The sequence below is a fragment of the Phodopus roborovskii genome, unplaced genomic scaffold (assembly GCF_943737965.1).
Source record: "Phodopus roborovskii unplaced genomic scaffold, PHOROB, whole genome shotgun sequence".
Taxonomy (NCBI): Eukaryota; Metazoa; Chordata; class Mammalia; order Rodentia; family Cricetidae; genus Phodopus; species Phodopus roborovskii.
Window position 1 is genome coordinate 31,478,981 of NW_026125052.1, and position 15,860 is coordinate 31,494,840.

General features: G+C 46.0%; 1 protein-coding gene across 1 annotated transcript in view; it reads left to right on the top strand.

Moving 5' to 3' along the window:
- Tnrc6c (trinucleotide repeat containing adaptor 6C) overlaps positions 1-15,860 on the top strand; it is a 108,536-nt gene that overhangs the window by 73,731 nt on the left and 18,945 nt on the right. The window contains exons 7-12 of the mRNA XM_051181604.1: positions 3,520-3,686; positions 4,985-5,065; positions 6,225-6,282; positions 9,873-10,015; positions 11,512-11,661; positions 12,731-12,868. Of these exons, the coding sequence (XP_051037561.1) occupies positions 3,520-3,686; positions 4,985-5,065; positions 6,225-6,282; positions 9,873-10,015; positions 11,512-11,661; positions 12,731-12,868 (737 nt within the window). The remainder of the gene's footprint in view (positions 1-3,519; positions 3,687-4,984; positions 5,066-6,224; positions 6,283-9,872; positions 10,016-11,511; positions 11,662-12,730; positions 12,869-15,860) is intronic.

Consider the following 15,860-nt stretch of genomic DNA (forward strand, 5'->3'; position numbering starts at 1 on the left):
CAGCTAGCATAGCCAAAATAGCTAGATTCAGATTCAGTGGGAGACAGCATCCGAAGGGAATGAGGTAGAAAGTGATAGAAGATGATGACACCCGATGGAATCTTTGACCTTCATATGCACACACATGAATCTGTAGATTTATGTGCCTGTCACGCACACGCGCGCACACACACACACACACACACACACACACACACACACACGCACGCACGCACGCACTCACGTTCTTACACCTTAGCTTGGCTTATTTCTAGCCAGCTTTTCTTAAATTATCCCATCTGCCTTTTGCCTTTCTCTTACTCCTTTCTCCATCCTTCCTCCTTGTTCTCTTCCTTCCTGGCCCCCCTTTTCCTCCTATTTCTCCTCTCTGCCTGCCAGCCCCGCCCGTCCTCTCTCCTGCCTTGTTACTGGCCCTTCAGCTCTTTATCAGACCATCAGGTGTTTTAGACAGGCAAAGTAACACAGCTTCACAGAGTTAAACAGGTGCAATACATCATTGCATCATTAAAACAAATGTTCCACAGCATAAACAAATATAACACATCCTAAAATAATATTCTACAACAATGTGCTCTTTTAGCTGACCTGGAACTCATATGCAGGATGGCTTCAAACTCAGTGTCTGGCTCTTTGTATTCTTTTATGGTTTGTTCCATTTGTTTGTGTTTTTTATCTTTAAACGTTTGTTTGTTTGTTTATTATGCAGTGTTCTGTCTGCATGTGTGCCTGCATGCCAGAAGAGGGCACCAGACCTCATTATAGATGGTTGTGAGCTACCATGTGGTTGCTGGGACTTGAACTCAGATCCTCTGGAAAATCAGCCAATGCTCTTAACCTCTCAGCCATCTCTCCAGCCCCTGTATTCATTTTTGAAAGAAAGAGCATGGATTTCAACTAAGTTCCTTTGTTCTGGGATGTGATAGTCCATGCCTTTAACCCTATCACTTGGGAGGCAGAGATGGGGAGAGCTCTGTGAGTTCCAGGCCAGCCATAACTACACACTGAGGCCCTATCTCAAAAAATAAAATAAAAGGTAAAATCCACAGAACATCCCTTTTTATAATATCCATAATGCTCTAGAATCTGGCATTTTTGAACATCAACATGACACTTGACGTAGAAGACCTCATGTCTTACATCATAGTTAGACTAAGCAAAAACAAGAAAGAAAGAAGTTTATTCTTTTACAGCTTGGAGGCTAGGGTGCTCCTGAACAACACAGCCATCTAGCAAAAGCCTCTGGCTTCATGGTAACATGGCAGTAGACACCACACAATACCTAAGACTGCTATAAAATCACCAGGCTGAGCAGGATGGGCTGCCACACAGCTTTAGTCCCATCAGAATCACGAGGACTTTGAGGCCAGCCTGGTCTACATTGTGAGTTCTAGGACAGCAGGCAGCTAGGGCTATGTAGAGAGACCCTGTCTCAAAATTATCATTATTGTCATCATCATTACTATACTACTGCTATTACTACTACTACTACCACCACCAGGCTGTGACGCAGTGGCAAAATGCTCGCCTAGTTTGCCTACTGTCCTGATACAACACAAGAAACAAAAACAAGCTGGCCAGGATACAAGCCTTTAATACCTGGGGTGAAGGGGGGCGGGAGGGAGAAGTCTGGTCTACAGAGCAAGTTCCAGGACAGCCAGGGCTACACAGAGAAACCCTGTCTCTAAAATAAAAACAAACAGACCTAAAAATTCCCTTCATGTTCTGGGCCTGTAATTTTGTCTACCTTGCACAAGACTCTACCTGAACTTAACCCCTAGAACTGCAGATTATAAATAAAATTTCCTTCAGGAAATACATTTAAACTATACATGAAATATAAATGACTTTCATGTTTCTAGTCCTTAACGTACCCTCTTCTAGAATCTGAAACATTTCTGTTAGCAACCATTACAGTGACAGGCATTCAACTGTGCAGCAGCGGCATCCCTCAGGTCTATAGCATTAACATCTTATAGCACCCATTTAAGTTCCTTCGCCAAGATGAACAAATGATGACATTGATTTCTTCCTGGGATTAGGATTTGGAAATATAGTAACCTGACATTTCTTGCTTTGCTTTTATTTAAAAATAAAATTCTGTTTTGGGTGTTCAAGTCTGTACTTGAACCAACTTGAATGGAGATGAGAATGGGCTGTAGTTTGGTGGTAGAAGAGCTACACAGTGTGTTACAAGGCCCTGGGTTACATCCCATTAACTAAGAAAGACCACAAACAGAAACATTAAAGTAAGTATTTCCAGGCTGCAGAATTATTCTGTTTTCTTTGTTTGTTGTTAGATGTCCTAGATTGGTTGATTGGTAACTGGCTGCCTGGCTGATTGATTGATTGATTGATTGATTGATTGATTGATTGATTGATTGATTTGAGGTAGGGTCTGACTATGTTATGTGTAGCCCTGGCTGGCTTGGAACTTACTCTGTAAACCAGGCTGGCCTTGAACTCACATAAATCCTCCTGCCTCGGATTCCCAAGTTCAGGGATTAAAAGTGTGTACTACCAAGCCCAAGTCCGCCTTGGGATCTTAAAAGGCAAACATTTTTATATATTACTGCTTTGCTAAAAGTGAGTATTTGTTTTATATGGTCACTGTTTTGGAAATATTCCATTCTTGTTAATTTTTGCTAAAAATTCTGAATGTTGAGATGTGTTGTTTTGAGGCAGGCTGTCACTTTTAGCTTTTGTCCTCAGTCCCAAATTGTTGGTTTTTATTTAAAAAAAAAAAAAAAAAGATATGTGTTTATTCTCATTATGCTCATGAATATGTGTCTGTGTTGAATTATATCACATGTGTGCAGGTACCCTCAGAAGCCAAGAGAGAGAGATAGATCCCCTGGAGCTGGTGTTAAATTGCAGTTGTGAGCATCCAGCTTGGGTGCTGGAAACCAAACTCAGGTCCTCTGGAAGGTCGATGGGAAAGCCTCTTGCCTGCTGCTGGGCCTCTCTTCAACCCCTATTATCATCTTAAACCGCCTAGTTCTTCTAAGAAGTAAACAGTGGATGGCAACATGACACAGCTTTTTTTTTTTTTTTTTTTTTTTTTTAAAGAAGGAAAAAATAACTTCTTGAAAAGAAAATTCATTAGTCTGTTTGAGTTCTGTCTTGAGTCTGTGGACATCTTGTAGACCACTACTAGAAACACAGACCCTGCCTGTTGGCCAGGTGTGGGAGCACTGGCTCTGATGAATGGTACCCAGGGGTTCTCTGTGGCTGACACTAAGATCTGAAAGGAGGACAGTGACATTTGAGTGGCATTTTCATGCTGTGAAGGGACAGCTGTCCCCCACCCCCACCCCACCCCCAGCCTCAGGACTTGTTTCTAGAATGCCTGTGTGTCAAATGGTGTGTAGTTGGTGGAGGAAGTTTGGAGTAGCACAGCTGGAGTTTAGAAGGAAACCTGTAGATAAGAGTTCATGTTTTCCCCCTCCGTGTTGTATCATGTGACACGGGTTTCTTCTCAGGGCAGGTGAGTCTGACCAGTCCCTGTCTGCTCTCTTCCAGCTTCCAAATCTATGCAAGAAGGCTGGGGCAGTGGTGGGGACGAAATGAACCTGGGCACCAGCCACTGGGAGGATGAGGATGGGGACATGTGGAACAATGCTGTCTCTCAAGAAAGCAGCTCGTCCTGCAGCTCCTGGGGCAACGCCTCTAAAAAAGGACTTCAGAAGGTAGGCACCTGGGGAGGCCTGGAGGCCAGCCAGTCTGTACTGCTCCCGATAGATAGTCTTGGGACTCTAATCCTTTCTGTAGATCTGAAAGGTCAAAACTGTTTTCCTATTAATAAAATTTTGTCTTTTCCAATAAGTTTTTTGGGGGGTCTAAAGTGGCATGTGGATTGCAACAAAATCATAAAACATGCACATAACTAATAATTAAAGCCAAGAAAAGAGGAGGAATGTGGGGGGAAATATTATTTACATAATAAAAAAGACTGAGCTTCCTGATCCTTAAAAGCACCCAATATCCCAATGAAAATGAGCTAAGAATGCAAACATGATCGGATGATCAGAGGGGAATATGAGGTGCCGTCCAGCATATAAGAGGGTGGCCGTCTCAACTCACAGAAGAGAGGTGCCATTTTTCATCCTGGACAACAGGAACCCAGAGGTTGACTAGACAGCCCTGGGAGCCGGGTACCCAGTGATTGTGGGCTTGTCCTCAAAACCAGAACACCGATGTGAGTGGGAGAGAAGCTTGTCTACCCTCGTGCTCTTTGCGGGCAATTATATTGTAGTGTCGCCTGCACATTGACATAGCACTGCCATTTGTCATGGGCACTGGTAGCTCTTTGTGACACTGGACAAGACGTGTATTTAGGAAAGCATCAGTGAGCGATGTTGCCGAGGGCATTTTAGTTTGGTTCTGTTTGGTTTTAGGGAGGGTACTCAGACATTGTTCCATCTATGCACCTGCTTCTCGTGGCACCGTCTCTGTGGTTGGCTTTTCCCCTTTTTCTTTAACATTTTCCTTCATACACCTTTCTTCTGGCCTGAGGGCCAGAATGTGGATGAGGATGGGTAGTTCTTCCTTTGTTATGGATGTATGTGGCTCTCTTTCGTTCACTGGAACGAGACGTCTGCTTTTTGTCATTGTGGAAAGTAAGGCTTATATGGGGGTAAAACCCAAGCATCCTTTAGTAAACTTCACATATCACTGAGAGCTTAGAGGCATTCCTTATGACCAGTGGAAATAATACTTACTGCGATCAAACAAATAATGTTATAAAAAGAGAAATAATGACCCTGCCTTTTGTTAACTCATAAATGGCATGCATTAACCAGCCCACGAGGACACCTGCGGTTTCCCACGGTGTTAACTACAAGATGATGTTGGGCTCTGAGGAATACCACAGTTCAGTGTACACTCATAAGATTCTGTGGCTGCAGTCACTGAGTTTGGGCTGTCGCTCATTTAATGTGACATTAAAAGTAACTGTTGGCCTTTACACTTGTCTCCTCTGTTCCAGGGCATGAAGACACCTGGCAAGCAGGACGAGGCCTGGATCATGAGCCGGCTGATCAAACAACTCACAGACATGGGCTTCCCGGTAACTGGCCTCTTGCTGTCTGAAAGCATTCCCTAGCCAGTCTGTGGTGTGTGCTAGGGAAGAGCTGGTTGTGGGATGAAGTTACTACCTAATTATTACTAAGTTCCCTTGGTCTAGGCCATGAGTACAGCAAAGAATCACACATTTCCATCAAGAATGTCTCTCCTAAATAAAAGACTATATGATTTATAATTTTCATGGACTTAGACAATTTCCTATTTTGTTATGATTCATTATTACAAGTGAGTTTAATTCCTTTATGTAGTAAATAAAAAGATTGAGCAAGAAACTGAGTACTGAGTTAAAGCCCTGTGCCTCCCTGAAGTGTCCTAACAAATCAGCTTTATTCCTGGGTTTTCAGTGAGATGTGGGCAGAGCTAAGGTGTCCCAGACGTCCCCTGAAGAAACAGCTCATTCTTCTTACTCCCTCAGGTCAGTCCAGAGAGCAGGCCATTGCCCCTGTCCTACATGTGGGCCCTAAACTGTCTCCTTCCACATTCTTGCCCGATGAGCATTTATCTAAAAAACAGTAGGTACAAAATGACCTTGTGCATACACTGGTAATTTAGCTGTGTAATTTAGCAGGACCCAATCCTGTGGAGCAGCCTCTCCCTAGAAGGGCCAGGAGATATTGTAGTAGGCATCGTAGCATGCCCCACCCTAGCCCAGCAAATATAAGTTCTTGACTCTCCAGTCTAGACTCAGTACTATCATTTTCAGCTACAAGCATTTTCTATTTATGCAAACTATCTCTCTAGCACAGAGAAGGCAGAGATGGGTGTACGTAATAAAGTTCCCAGGCCAGTCAGTGAGGCGCTATTACCCCAGACACACCACCCCCTTTTTTTTTTTTTTTTTTTTTTTTTTTTTTTTTTTTGAGACAGGGTTTCACTATGTCTCCTGAGCTTCACAGAGATCTATCTGGCGCTGCCTCCCAAGTGCTAGAATTTAAAGGCATGCGCCACCACACTTGATGAGACCCTATCTTTAAAAAAAAAAAAAAAAATACTGTCTCTGACCTCATCGGCAGAAAAAAGCATTTCCAATTCCAAAAACTGTTGCTGATAGCCACTTCCTTCTGCTGGAGGACTGAGCTGTTCAGGAGCTACTCTGGCTATGTGTCTGTGTGCCACTAACGAGAGATCTGCTTTGCCCCTAGAGAGAGCCAGCTGAAGAGGCCTTGAAGAGCAACAGTATGAACCTTGACCAGGCCATGAGTAAGTAAGGGCATCTGTTTCCAGGCGCTCTGGGAGGTTTTGCTTTGTAAAACCATTTTCCTATAGGCATAGGTAACCCTGAAGGCAAATGCAGCATCAGCATCCAGGGAAAGAGCTACCACAGAGCACACCACCCACATGGCAAGGGTCCAGGGGCAGGCGAGCTGTGGAGACAGTGTACTGAGTTGGCCGCCTGTTTGCCTTTTTCATTTTGGTTTCTTGATAGCAGCACTTCAACATATAAATGGCTCGTGTTTACATTAGCTGGCTCTTCTTATTGCTGTGACTAAAATAACTTAAATGGAGGAAATATTTCTTTTTGTTTTTTAAGATTTTATTTATTATGTTTACAACATTCTGCCTCCATATATATCTTCGGATCAGAAGAGGGCGCCAGATCCCATTTCAGATGGCTGTGAGCCACTATGTAGTTGCTGGGAATTGAACTCAGGTCCTCTGGAAGAACAGCCAGGGCTCTTAACCTCTGAGCCATCTCTCCAGCCCGAGGAATTACTTCTTTTGGCTAACAGGTTCAGGAAATTCAGTCCATGGTCGCATGGCCCTTCGCACTTGGACAAGAACATGGTGGTGACAGGAACATGTGAACATGTGGCTGACAACCTTGTTCACTTCCTGTAGGCAGGAGGGAGAGAGGGGTACAGGAAAGGACCTGGAGAGACATAGCCCCAAGGACACACGTGTGTGAGCTGCTTTGTGTGGGTGCCACCTGTTCTACCATCTTCCAATAGTGTTGTCATATTATGAATCCATCTCTGAAACCAGTCTCACAGACACAGACATGTGCCTTACTTACTAACACAGGCATTCTCAGTCCGGAACAGCTGACGTTCATCTTCACTGAGCTGCTAGCATCCCAGGCCAGGCGAGCACGCCCATCCACGCTCGGCCTGGGGTAGTCTGGGAGACACAGAGCCGCAAGTACCAGTCGGGATTAAATAACCTATTCTTGAGCTACTAAAAAATCATTGTTGATCAACTTTCCTATAAAGTATAGTATATTTTTAGCTAGCTATGCTGGCATATATCTTTAATCCAAGCACTCAGGAGACAAGCAGGTCTCTATGTATTGTAGGCCATCCAGAGACCCTGTCTCCCCTCTCCCCACAAAAAGAAAAAATGGAAATTAGATGTGTGTGTAGTCTATATTGTGGTTATTGTGGTGATATTTTGTTTATGATCTAACAAATAAAGCTTGTCTGAAGATCGGAATGCAAAGCTAGCCACACTAGTCAGCCATACAGGCCAGGCAGTGGTAGCTTACACGTTTAATCCCAGCAGCCACACTAGTTAGCCGTAGAGGAGGGGCAGTGGTGGTGTATTCCTTTAACACCAGCGCTAGAGAGGAACATAAGGCAGGAGGAGACAGCAGTCGGGTCAGTCTGCACTCACACTGAGCCTTGGTAGAGGTGAGAGCTCTCTAGTGGCTGGCCGCTTTGCTTTTCCGATCTTCAGGTAAGCTTTATTTGTTGAGTCATAAACAAATTATCACCACACTGTGGCTTTTAAAAGTTAATAGCAAACTTTATTTCCACTGATATTTCACTATGACATAGTTTCATAACAGCGCTATGCAGGTCACACATCACAAATGTCATCAAGAGATTCCACTCACTTCTGGGCAGAACATGTGGCTCTGGGGTCCCCAGTGCTGACACCCAACATTTTGCCCCTTATCTACGAGTACAGAAAGAGAGACCTCATCACACAAGAATGAAACTGCATGAAGGCAATGTTTGCCTCAGGGTAGACACTCGCCACCTGTAACAACAGTAACAGCTCATCTCCACGTGACCATGCTCAGCATATTGCAAAATGTCAGAATATGTAAACATGCTCCACTTTTCTGTTGGTGCTTTGTAAATTCTTCATGACCGAAATCAGGCATGTGGTTACGATGGATGAGGTGAACTCAACATACTAATCCCAAGTTTGGCAACTGTCAGCAAAACTGGCACCTGCGATTAAACCTGCAGCCAGAAATTTCCCAGAGTTGTGGAATCCCATTCCCATAATGCTAGCCAAGGTCCCAAATATACCTAGGAAAACCCACACATCCCTGGGATCTGGAGACAACTGGTGTCTTAGTTAGAATTTCTTTCTTGGTTTTTTGAGAGAGGGTTTCCCTGTATTGCTTTGGAGCCTATCTTGGAACTAGCTCTGTAGACCAGGCTGTCCTCGAACTCAGAGATCCACCTGCCTCTGCCTCTGCCTCTGCCTCCTGAGTGCTGGGTGCTGGGACTAAAGGTGTGTGCCACCAACACCCGGCCTTAGTTAGAATTTCTATAGCTGTGAAAAGACAACATGACCACATCAACTCTTACAAAGGAAAAACATTTTGTTGTGTGTATGCATGAAGTATCTGTGAACACATATGCAATGGTACATGTGTAGAGGTCAGAAGACAGCTTTTGTGGAATCAGCTCTCTCCAACTTTTACGTGGATTCTGGGAGTCAAACTTGGGCCACCAAATCTGCAGAGTAAGCTCCTTTACTGCTGAGCCGTATTGCTGTATTGCTGGTGTCCCTGTGCCTGCCTGCTTCCCATGCTGTGGGTGTTAACCCAGGACCTCCCAGATAGCCTCGTCGTAAATCCTTTCCTTCTCCCATTTTCCTGTTTCCCTCGGTTTTTCTGCCAACACTGAAGCACACTCCTGGAAGAAAGTGACTTGGCGTGTACACACTTTGTCTGCAAGGCACAGCTGGCTTTCTTGCTTGAGGAAGCTGGCTTGCTTGCACTGTATTAGGGGGATTTTTAATTCCAACATCAACAGAAACCACACCTCTGTGCAGAATATAGCCCCAGACGCACCACAGAGCCTCTCTGCCAAGAAGAAGGCAGAGCACTCCCTTGTCTGACCGGAACTGGACACTTGTCAGTGGTCAGGGTTTCTGCCAACCTACAGGGCTCCACAGGTGACATGCTACAGTGAATAAGTACAGAATTCATGAATGGCAGCGACAGACTATAGAACATACATAGTTTTGGTTGTGAGCATTGCCTTTAAAGACTGAGCCATCCCTCCAGCCCAACAGTAGTACATCCACATAAGAATGCCAGATCATGTTGTACGTAGTGTAAGGCAGGGAAACCAGGCAGTGATGTCCAACAACTTAGGCTTGGAGAATACAATGAAAGAGACCCAAACACAATTGACTAGGCCAAAAGCTCCCTACAGCAACAGTGGGTGGGAAGCAGGGAGCGTGTGGTAGGGAGCTTTCTCAAGTCCTAAAGGGGAGGCCTGGGAATAGCGGCTTGGAGGAAGGAAATGGCTTCATGAAAACCTGGGGAGCAGAGGAATTTCATCCCAAGGTAGAGAGGGTGATAGATGACTGAGCTCCCTAGATGACTGGCAGAGGACAGTGTGGCCAGAGTGGGCGGGAGCAGGGCCAGTCACGGGTGTGCAGGGTGGCGGCGGTGGTTGGGGAGCAGAGCAGCAGCTCAGGCTCACGATGCCCCTGCTGCTTGCCAGAAGCCAGGGGGCCACGTCCTTCCCGAGGGGACACCGCCACCGCCTGCCCTGTGTGTACCCCTTTGTCTTCAGGGTTGCTCTCTGTATGTTATGCCCCAGGCGCTCTGCTGGAAAAGAAGGTGGACATGGACAAGCGTGGACTGGGAATGACCGACTACAATGGAATGGTCACCAAACCCCTCGGCTGCCGCCCACCAATCTCCAAAGAGTCTTCCATGGACCGCCCCACCTTCCTTGACAAGGTATGGATCTAAGCCACTGTCTTGTTTCTGCCTTCAGCAAGAAGTCTGTTTATTAAAGCAAGTCAGGTGGAAAGTTAGGACATTTCAGTGGCTTTTGCCTCAGTTTTCCTTGCATGTAAGAATGTTTAACTCAGAGTACTGTTGTATTACTATACATGGTGTCATGAGGCTTGGAAAGTGCTGGGATTGAAAATTGACTCTTCTTGTTACTACACGACCTTGACAGTTACCTGTTCCATTATGCATAGGCCAGGGGGCTCGTGTTGTTCTGTCTCGCTTGGAATACTCAGTTCTTCCGATTGGGGTTGGTACCTATGCCTGGTGGCCCTTCCCACCAGTGGCCACATCCAGTACCCATGGGAAGGAGGCTCTTTGGTAGTTTTAATTGAGTCAAGGCGCTGCCCCCTTAAGTGTGATCGTGGGAGAATGCCTGTTCCTCAGTGATAAGACTTCAGAAGGAGGAAACATCACACTAAATTCAATCTAAATATTGAACCCTGAAAGTAAAACTGAAGCAAGAAAAGACAAGTGTTTGAGAAAAAAGTGAGGCTTGGAGGCACTCGCTTCTAATCCCAGCTACTCAAGAAACTGAGGCAGGAGGATTTCAGATTCAAAGCCACCTTATATTATGGGCAAGACTCTGCTTCCAAGTAAAGGGAAACTTTCTGGGGATGTTAGCCTAGTGGTAGAGTTGTTGATTTACATATGCGCTGGAGCCCAGATTCCAGCCGAGCTCTGTTCCCTAAAGGGCCCCTGACACCCTGATGGGACTTGGTATTCCCAGAGTCCCCCATGATGCACATAGGCAGATGTGTTGTGCCATGCCATGCATGGTCAGAAGCATTTATACTAAAAATTACTTGTTTATCTGAAATTCCAAATTATTGGCTTCCTGGAAATTTAAATTCTTGGCTGACCTCAAACTCAATCATCCTCCTGCCTCAGCCTTGGGGTGCTGATATTCTAGATGTGAACCACAACATCTATTTTTATTTGCTGAGTCTGGATGTATAAATGGGACCTGAGCTCTTTCTCTAAAGTGTGGAGTAATCTATGGGTTGGTTGTGCCCCAGAGCCTGGCACTTTAGTGTAACCCGGTGAAGCTGAAGTCAGCAGGGTCTCCTGTCTGTGACACTAAACCGGGTGTTGTGTGGAGGCAGCAGTTGTGCTTACCTAGGGATCTCCAGTTAGGCTTGCAGCTGTCTCTGTCCCTCCCCACTAGCCAGGCTGGGGCGCGGGGGGGGGGGGGGGGGCAATGCTAGAGACTGAAGAAGTATGTGCTTGTCGGTGTCTTAGCAAAAGCAGCGTCTTAACCCTGTCTCTCTCTCTCTTTCCCTCTTCCTTTTGCCATGTCCTCCATTGCCTCATTATCCACATTTGTTATCCTTTAATTCTTTATCCACCCATCCCCCTCTCACTATTCCCGTGGGAAACTGTTTGGTGCTCTGTGTGCCGGCGGGCACCACACACAGCTCACCCTTTCTTTCTCCAATCAGGATGGCGGCCTCGTGGAAGAGCCCACGACTTCACCGTTTTTGCCTTCCCCAAGCCTGAAGCTCCCCCTTTCCAACAGTGCACTCCCCAATCAGGCCCTGGGTGGGATTGCCTCAGGGCTGGGCATGCAAAACTTGAACTCTTCTAGACAGGTAAGGCTGTTGGCAAAGAGCAGGCAGTGTTCTGCCTGCACTGTTTCTCCTAACTTGTTACTCTTACAGAATTGTATTGTTTTCTGTTTTTTTTTTTTTTTAAATCTGAAGACACGAGGGAATATGTTTAACCCTGGAGTGTTGGAGAGCTCACAGTGTTGGAGAGCTCAGGAAGCTCAGAACTGAGATTTAGCTACTCTATAGCAATGTGTCAAGGTTGTTTTTACACTGAACTGAAATGTATTTAAGTACCTCTCTGCACCCAGGATTAACTTGCTGCTAAGTGGTCTTCACCATGGGATCCCATGAAACAGGAGGTCTGTGAGATTTGCAGAGCCTTCTGGCTGTTTTACCTATTTGTTACGTCCTGGAAAGGCAGTCCCTGAAGTGTTTATGGTCCCTGACAGGTTATCATGGACCTGTCTGTCCGCTCTTAGCAGCTCCTTGGTGAAGTTTAGTGGCAAGTCTGAACTCTAGAAACCCACTTGATCAAGACACAGCACAGACATAACACGCCCTTCTGCCCAGTCCCTCCCAGTCTGCTTTCCAACAGAAAGAACCATCCTGTCAGCTCACGCACCCTGTTAGCTAGGTGGCTCCTGCCACAGCATGGAGAACAAGGGTAGTCAGTATATTGGATACCAGCTTAACTTGTGACTCTTCTGACCCAGCTTTGGGGTTGTTGAAGTAAGCAAACTCTGCCACATTTCCCATCGAAATAGACGCCTCTGCCTGACTGAACACTGGGAAAAAAGTTTGTCATCCAGACCACATGTCTTTTACTATTATTTTTGAAGCGTTCTTTTATCTCTTTCCCTGTGACCGACTTGTCTGGGGACACTTTAAAGGCCACTGTTGTGTGTGTCCTGTGATAGAAAAGCATAGACCACTTCGTAGGCTAATGTTTCCATCCTCTATAACCTGCACAAATAGCACTTATATGGTACAGATAGGGATAAGGTCGAAGGGGTAGGAAACAGGGAACTTGGCATTGGTGGTGGGAACCATGGCGCTTCACCCCTCCCCAGCCTGCCTACCCCACCTCCTAAAAGCTGTTCTGTCTCTGCAGATCCCGAGTGGCAATCTGGGTGTGTTTGGCAATAGCGGAGCAGCACAAGCCAGGACCATGCAGCAGCCGCCAGTGCAGCCTCTTAACTCCTCCCAGCCCAGCCTCCGAGCTCAAGTGCCTCAGTTTCTAACCCCTCAGGTCTGACCCCGGGAGCCTTGCACGCTGTGCTTGGGTGGCTGTAGTGAGATGGCAGTCGGGGCTGTGTCAGGGTGCACTGCACTGGTGTGGTGGTACACACCTTTAATCCCAGTACTCAGGAGGCGGCGGACGGCCAGGGCTACACAGAGAAACCCCATCTTGAAAAGAAATAAAAAGTGTGTGCTATAGGTTGGGAATTACATTTACTATTTAGTAGCTGATCCTTTTTGGCCTGGTGAGATTTTTTTTTTTTTTTTTTTAGGGTAGGAATTGTTTGTTTGTTGTTGGGGTGTTGTTGTTGTTGTTGTTGTTTTTCCAGACAGGCTTTCTCTGTATTTGTTTGTTGTTTTTATAGTGTTTGTCCTAGTTTGGGTTGTCACTGCTGTGATGAAACATCATGACCAAAAGCAGTTTGGGGAGAAAAGGGTTAATGCCTTCCACTTGATCATTGAGAGAAGCCAGTTCAGGGACCCAGGAGCAGATACTGCTTAGCCTTGCTGCCCATGGCTGCCTCAGCCTGCTCATGCTGGATCGCCATCCCAGGGGCTGCACGGCCCTCCCCACCAATCACGAATTAATTGAAAATACAGTGCAGACTTGCCTACAGCCCAGTTAAGGAGGCATTTCTCAATTGAGTCTCCTTCCTCTCTGATGACTCTAGCTTGTGTCAAGTTGACATAAAACTAGTCAGCACAGTTTCTTTTCTTTCTTCCTTTTCTCCTTTCTTTCTCTCTTTCTTCCTTTTAAGTTTTCTTGCTTGTTTGTTTGTTTATAACAAAGTATGTACAAACAGGATCTACGTAGACCAGGCTGGCCCTGAACTGACGAGACCCATCTGCGTCTGCCTCCACCTCTCAAATGTGTATGTCCTCAATACGTCATACAGCTTGTTCGTTTTCTGTAACATTACTTGTGTATGTGTGTTTTCAAAGCTGGCCATTTGGTACTGCATAGTCAGCTGGTGTGCCCTTCCTGGTGAGGACAGTTTCTCTCCGCATTCCTTAGTTGCCGGTCGTTGTCTAGGGTGAGGCCTCATGAGCTTTCCCTTTCCACATCAGCTTATCTGTTGGCATTGTCCTTGTTCAGATCATATTTAGGCAGCCGTGTTGGTGAGACTTCATGTGTATAGCTTCTCTGATATTCTAGGAGACACTCCCACACTTACAGCAAACTTCCTGTTTTTGTGGCTCTCATAGCCCCAGCCCTGTCTTCAGTGGCCCCGAGCCTTGGGACTGGAGTTACACTGTAGGTGCACGCGTCGGGACAGGGTTACACTGCAGGTGCACGCGTCGGGACAGGGTTACACTGCAGGTGCACGCGTCGGGACAGGGTTACACTGCAGGTGCACGCGTCGGGACAGGGTTACACTGCAGGTGCACGCGTCGGGACAGGGTTACACTGCAGGTGCACGCGTCGGGACAGGGTTACACTGCAGGTGCACGCTTCGGGACAGGGTTACACTGCAGGTGCACGCGTCGGGACAGGGTTACACTGCAGGTGCACGCGTCGGGACAGGGTTATACTGCAGGTGCATGTGTTGGGACTGGAGTCATGTTGTAGGTGCATGTGTTGGGACTGGAGTCATGTTGTAGGTGTATTCGTTGGGACTGGAGTTATATTTTAGGTGTAAGAGTTGGGAATGAACTCCATGTTTTGCATTTTGATTGATTTTGATTTTCGCAGTGGCCTCAGTCTGTTGGAAAGAGAAGTTTCCTTGATGAGGGATAAGGACAACACTTGTGGGAATAAGAACAAATGTTTGTAATTAGGGATTATGTTGGTTAAGTAAAGCGATAATTGTAGGTTCTCCTCCAAGGTCCAGGACTTCACGAGCTCTGGGTAGCTGGCTGTGTCCCAGTACCTGGACTGACTTTCCCCTTGTTGAGTAGGAATTCGGCCCAATTAGAGATTTGTTGGTGTGTGTGCCACTGCTGTGCCCTGAAGGCCATCAGGCCATTCTGAAGACTCAGAGACTGTTAAGACTCAAGCTGACGTGTAGCACTAAATCTGTTTTTTCATATCAACACTGTTTAGTTTTAGACCATTAATAATTTTAGCCTTTGAACTATTTTTTAAATTACAGAATGACATTCTTTATCCCTTGTTAAAAATATTAATAATGAGCCGGTTGCTGGTGGGTCACACCTTTAATCCCAGCAGAGGCAGGCAGATCTTTTTAAGATCTAGGACAGACTGGTCTACAGAGCAAGTCCCAGGACAGCCAAGTTGCAGAGAGTGGGGGAGAGAATATTAGTAAGGAGTCAGTTCATATTTATGCTGTCTTTGAACCTAAGATAACCCAGAGCTCTAATCAATATATAATTGTGGGATCCTGCAGAAGGAGCAAGAGTATCCTAGCACTCTGTGACAGATACAAAGCTGCCTTCTTATGAAGACCTCTGTTACCCAGAAGACGTTTGGGGTTTCTGGAGAGCCTTATGTCTAACCTGTTTTAAAAGAGAGCATGGTAATCCTTCACCTCCACACTTGTGATATTTAAGCGCTATGTGATTTCTTGAAATTAATAATTTACAAGCGTCCTGTAGTTCTGACAGCTGTGAGTCCAGGAGCAAGGATGCAGAGGGTCTGGCACCTCTGAGGGCTCATTCATCGTAATGACCACTTTTCTGCATCCAGAGTCAGCGAGCAGCAGGCGTCCCTGGGTATCACTGATAAGGCACTGGCCCCACTCAGTAGAGAGCCCTCATAACCTAATTACCTCCCACATCCCCTTCTCCTTTTTTAAGTTGTTGATCAAGCTTGTTTTATGTGTATGAGTGTTTATGCCTGGCGTACAAAGAGGACAGGAGAGGGTATCTAGAGCCTGGGACTTGAGTTACTGAGTTACTTACAGACAGTCGTGGACCATCATGTAGGCACTGGGACTGAACCCAGGTCCTCTACAAGAGCAAAAGTACAGTGAACTGCTGAGCCATCTCTCCAGCCCCTGACAGAATTCCCACTTTTGACCACCACATTTGAGAGTGTTTGA